Source organism: Babylonia areolata, chromosome 1 (assembly GCF_041734735.1).
Source record: "Babylonia areolata isolate BAREFJ2019XMU chromosome 1, ASM4173473v1, whole genome shotgun sequence".
In the NCBI taxonomy this organism is placed as follows: Eukaryota; Metazoa; Mollusca; class Gastropoda; order Neogastropoda; family Buccinidae; genus Babylonia; species Babylonia areolata.
Window position 1 is genome coordinate 89,741,624 of NC_134876.1, and position 5,705 is coordinate 89,747,328.

Below are 5,705 nucleotides of genomic sequence, written 5' to 3' on the forward strand. Positions count from 1 at the left end.
GTAGTTTTTTTTGTTTTGTTTTGTTTTGTTTTTTGCTGAACTGAAGAATTTGAGACAAACGAAAAAGTGCGCGTGCTTGTCTGGTTTGAACTGACTGAACAAACCGCATTCCAAATCACGGCGCAACGACTTACTTCACCCCCACATCCCCACCCCCCACCCGCACCCCTACACACACCCCGCCCCCTCCTCCCTCATCCTGTCTGGTTGGGGTGTCAAAGTACCTGTCGTAGAAACCATGGCACTGTGTGCATCAGGGGGGGCTTTTCATAAAATGTACTTATTTGCATGACCCATTTTGTGCGTGTCATGTCCCTTACCTTTTTTTCTTTATTTATTCTTCTTCTTTAAAAAAACAAAACAAAAAAACTATCTTTCATACCATATTTGTTAGAGGGTTATCTCTTTGAAATGTGTGTGTGTGTGTGTGTGTGTGTGTGTGTGTGTGTGTGTGTGTGTGTGTGTGTGTGTGTGTGTGTGTGTGCCCACACACTCAAGCACCCCCCTCTCCCCCGCCCCCCCCCCCCCTCCCACACGCACACACATTTAGAAAGATACGTATCCATAAAATAAAAAGGGAGTGGAGGAGGACGTTAAGCCATTTCAAGATACCAACTGTGACCAATTTGATTTCTTTTTTCTATCAGGGAAAGATCCAGCTGTTGCGCCTCGATCCTAAATGACTCGATATCTATTGTGTGTGATTTCAGTGCCGGACACCGTCGCCAGACCTGTCTCCACCAAAGCAAATAAATGAATAAACAAACAAACGAACGAATGAATAAATAAGTAAATAAATGAATGAATGAATACATACATACAGTGATGGCCTAGAGGTAACGCGACCGCATAAGAAGCGAGAGAATCTGAGCGCGCTGGTTCCAAACACGGCTCAGCCGCCGATATTTTCTCCCCCTCCACTAGACCTTGAGTGGTGGTCTGGACGCTAGTCGTTCGGATGAGACGATAAACCGAGGTCCCGTGTGCAGCATGCACGTAGCGCACTTAAAAAACCCACGTTAACAAAAGGGTTGTTCCTGGAAAAATTCTGTAGAAAAATCCACTTCGATAGGAAAAACAAACAAAACTACACGTAGAAGAAAAAAGGGGTGGCGCTGCAGCACAACGACGCGCTCTCCCTGGGGAGAGCAGCCCGAATTTCACACAGAGAAATCTGTTGTGATATAAAAAAAAAAGAAGAAAAAAAAGAAATACAAATACATAAAAAGTAGGAGGGAGGAGTTCTAGTAAACAGAAGCACGTGTGAGAGTCCCTCTCCCCCCCCCCCCCACCCCGGCCAACGCCGCCACCACCCACCACTCATGCATCAATCATCCCTGTGACGTTCTTTCTTCATCATCATTCCAGGGCTACCTACTGCTGGCGGACAGCATCTCCAAGGGCATGGAGCTGGGACTGTCAGAGTGCCAGTACCAGTTCCGCTGGGAGCGCTGGGACTGCTCCGACCGCAGCCTCCTGCAGGTTGTGCACACTGCAGAGACGCCCGGTGAGCAAGCTAAATCATCAGTGGAATCAGCCGACGTCCGGCGGGATGTTTTGCCGGCCAAGTGTGCGCATAGTTAAAAAAACAAAACAAAAAAAAAACAACAAACAACACACAACACACACACACACACACACACACACACACAATGTTTTCAGAAATTTTAAACTCCAGTCCAGTTGGTATCCTCCTTTGTTGTATTATAATTAATGTTGTTATTTATATTTACGTTGTTGTAGGTTAATACTTGTTGATATGCATATACATATTCTCCCTCCCATGACACCTTATTCAATACACACCACAATCTCTTTAGACTTTTTCTTATAACAATATACCTTTCCTCTGATACATAACATGAACACTTTTTTTACACTAATATTCACATGCACTCCCTTTCCTTTATCCACTACTTTACTCCTTTCCGTCTAAAAACACTTATAGCGAATAGACGTTAAACTGAAGATAAAACAAACAACAACAACAAAAAAACCCAAAACGCGTGTTTTTCTTAGTAGTGACTGATTCAAATCTTTGGGCAAAATACGAAGATTGCCTGATTTTTGTTGTTGTTGTTGTTGTTGTAAAGCGTGCTGTATTATTAATATTATTATCATTATCATCTTATCATCATCATCATCATCATTACTATTATTATTACCATCATCATTATCATCATCATCATTGATATTATTATCATCATAAGTATTACTTGTAGTAGTAGTAGTTGCAGTAGGTGTAGTATTAGTAGTGGTAGTGATGTTCTTTTTGCTGTCATCACCATTATAAACTTCTGTTAATATAATGACAACCTATAACACACACACACACACACGTGTGTGTGTGTGTGTGTGTGTGTGTGTGTGTGCCTTGAATTTTGTAGGCTCTGCTGCTCATTTCACAAATTTGTGTTACATGTACTCTCTCTTTCTCTCTCTCTAAATGCAAAGAAACAAACTTCTTTTTGCCGTTCGAACCAATTTGCCGTTCGAACCAAACAAACCAATATAAATTGAACTAAAACTGTTCAACGATTGAAAGCGGTTTTTTTTTAGTTTTTTTTTCTGTTTTGTTTTTAATACCTACACAAAATGAATTGACTAACAAATGATCAAAACTAAAATTTTTTTCAGACCGATTCACTTTTTTTTTTCAGCCAATCAGGAAACGGCTGTGGTGCAGGCCCTTGTGACGTCAGGCGTGATGTATGTGGTGGCGCGGAACTGCAGCACGGGGGCGCTGCTGTCTTGCACGTGCGATCCACATCTCCATAGCAACCATACAGGTATGCAACACGTCGTTATAGCAACTGCGCTGGTTAACGCCTACTTCGCCACGAAACATCATCGCCCTTTACTCGTATCCCTTGGACCATAGTGTCAGAACACTTTGTAGCAAAGGTAGAAATATATATTTTTAATTGAGACCAAAGCAAGCATTGTGTGCACTTCATATCATATCCCTGGCATCCATTGCAAAAAGACAGGTAACGAATCTTCGCTGCACCCTTTGTGATACACTCAACTAGATATTACGTATTTTCATCGGATAAACGTTTTTATCTGAGTGACATGCAGAAAATTATAACGAGTCATTTCTCATATAAAAAAAAAATAAAAATAAAAATAAAGAAAAAAATCTGCATTCGGATACACTGCATTCAGATACCCATATATACAAACACATACACATTCCCCAACAGACACCCACTTTTAACACTTGCACGCTCACGAGTACCACTATGCATCCATGCATTGATACCTAAGTGCGGGTACACTTCCCTCATTCATGTACACCGACGAACGTTCGCATATATGGGTTTTCACACACACACACACACACACACACACACACACACACACACACACACAAGCGCGCGCGCGCTTCCGCAGGCACCCCGCAGAGACTCCTTCCTCTTCACACATAAAACAGTCCACTCACCAAATGCACATACAGTATAAATATCATGCGGGTCTCTAGATTTATTCTTCATGCTGTGATGACAAGGAAAAGCATGACCGATACAAAAAGTGTAGCTTGAAAAGACACCCACATAACCAACGTTTGCTTGAGAATATTGCTTAGCCTGTGACGGAATATACACCCTTTGCGAAGAACGTATAAAAAAATTAAAAAAAATTAAAGATGTTATTGAAACATTGAAACTAAGATGTTAGATACGTTTATTGATTGCTTCATCCCCCCAACCCCCGGGCTTACCCCGCTTCTCTATGATGTTTTGAAATCACGGTCTATGGCCGATATTCAATAACAAATTTCCGATTCAAAAACAACAACAAAACTGTATCTTATCAATGCTGACGGGTATGAATCATTTTCAGAAAGGAACTGGAAGTGGAAAGGCTGCAAGAACGCAGGCGCGAAACAGGGCGACACTATGTCACGTGCGCTGTTTGACGGAGTCATAGAGGGCGCTGATGCACGCGCTGCTGTAAATCGGCATAATAACCAAGTTGGACGAGCAGTGAGTACCGCTTGCCTTATCTCCCGTGTGTGCGTGGGTGGGGAAGGGGGGTGGGTTTTTTGTTGTTGTTTTTCTCAAGGCCTGACTAAGCGCGTTGGGTTACGCTGCTGGTCAGGCATCTGCTTGGCAGATGTGGTGTAGCGTATATGGATTTGTCCGAACGCAGTGACGCCTCCTTGAGCTACTGAAACTGAAACTGAAACTGAGTGCATACTTATTTTCTTTAAGTAAAGAATGATAAAGTATCAACAACAACAACACCAACGGAGCCCTTTGGTATATATATATATATATATATATATATATATATATATATATATATATATGTATGTATATATATATATATATATGTATATATATATATATATATACAAACAAAAAAACAACGAAAAAGAAACAAACAACCAGTTTCGATTAAAAAGAAGAAAAAAAGCATTCCCGTTCTTTGTTCACGAGCTCCAAAGGTTCACGCCTCTTACTGAGCACTTTCAAAATTCAATAGCAAGAGCTTATTTTGAACATTTTTACATGGATTGTTGCCCTTGCAAAATATTCATTCGAAGCAATGAATATGAGAACAAAAAAAAATTAAAAATGGAACAAAGTGATGCAAATGCATAACAGACGTCAATGGTTTTTTTGTTTATATATATATATATATATAACACAGAGACAGGCAGACAGATACAGTCAGACAGAACTCAAAAGGTTTTTTCTTTATAGATAGGCAGAGAGAGAGAGAGAGAGAGAGAGAGAGAGAGAGAGAGTATACAAGCCTTTGTGCAGTCGATGTTTGCTAAACATCCTCTTTTTTTCTTCTTTTTTTTCTTTTTTTCAGGCAGTGTGGCGCAACCTGGAGCTGCGGTGCAAGTGCCACGGCGTATCCGGAAGCTGTTCGCTGCGCACGTGCTGGCAGCGTCTGCCGGACTTCCGGCGCGTGGGCACCTTCCTGAAGCGGCGCTACACGCGGGCCGTGCACGTCAACGTGCAGGACGGGCAACTCCGCCACGGGAACCGGGCCCGGCGGCGGGGCCTGTCCATGATCTCCTCCAAGGACCTCGTCTACCTCGTGCCCTCCCCGGACTACTGCCGGGCCCAGGCGCCAGGGGGCGCTGCCAGCAGCACGGAGGGCCGGGAGTGCTCCAGGCCGCCCAAGGGCCTCAAGGCCAGCCGGGCCGAGAGACGCAGCTGCCGCACCCTGTGCCTGGAGTGTGGGCTGAGGGTCAGGAAGTACATGGTGGAGGTGGTCACCCGCTGCAACTGCAAGTTCTACTGGTGCTGCACCGTGCGCTGCAAGGAGTGCCGGCAGGTGGTGCAGAAGTACTACTGTCAGCGCTAGTGCTGGAAAGGGAATGACCCAGGGCGTCCTTAGATAAGTGAACGCGGGGGGAACGTGTTGGAGTAGTACTACTGCCAGCGCTAGATGACAGGGACTGACCCAGGGCTGCGTTCTCAGTCAATTAAGAGAACGCAGTGAAACGAGTTCACCGACTTGTGATGTTTTGTCTCATCGCCGTAGACGAGCATGACGATCGGCCGGCTGATCCATACCAGGGGTTCTTAAGCAAGAGAAAGTTACATGAGCGAGATCACCGAAGCGTGCTGTTTTGTTTGAACCTAAACAACTGAGCATAACGATCGACGAAGGACACAGCGCCATGTCTGAATCGGAGCCTCGAACTCTGATCACAAGTGAACGCTGGATCAAAAGACCAA

General features: G+C 43.9%; 1 protein-coding gene across 1 annotated transcript; it reads left to right on the plus strand.

The window, feature by feature from the left end:
• Positions 1-1,404: 1,404 nt before the first annotated feature.
• LOC143290469 (protein Wnt-8b-like) lies at positions 1,405-5,328 on the plus strand. Its single transcript, XM_076599954.1, has 4 exons — positions 1,405-1,507; positions 2,661-2,789; positions 3,847-3,989; positions 4,828-5,328. The coding sequence occupies exons 1-4, from the start codon at positions 1,405-1,407 to the stop codon at positions 5,326-5,328; spliced, it is 876 nt and encodes a 291-aa protein (XP_076456069.1).
• The last annotated feature ends 377 nt before the right edge of the window (positions 5,329-5,705 follow it).

Coding starts and splice junctions, on each gene's coding strand:
- LOC143290469 (XM_076599954.1), top strand. CDS start 1,405: ATGGAGCTGGGACTGTCAGAGTGCCAGTACCAGTTCCGCTGGGAGCGC. Junction 1,508..2,660: donor GCACACTGCAGAGACGCCCG/GTGAGCAAGCTA, acceptor TTTTTTTTTCAG/CCAATCAGGAAACGGCTGTG. Junction 3,990..4,827: donor ATAACCAAGTTGGACGAGCA/GTGAGTACCGCT, acceptor TCTTTTTTTCAG/GCAGTGTGGCGCAACCTGGA.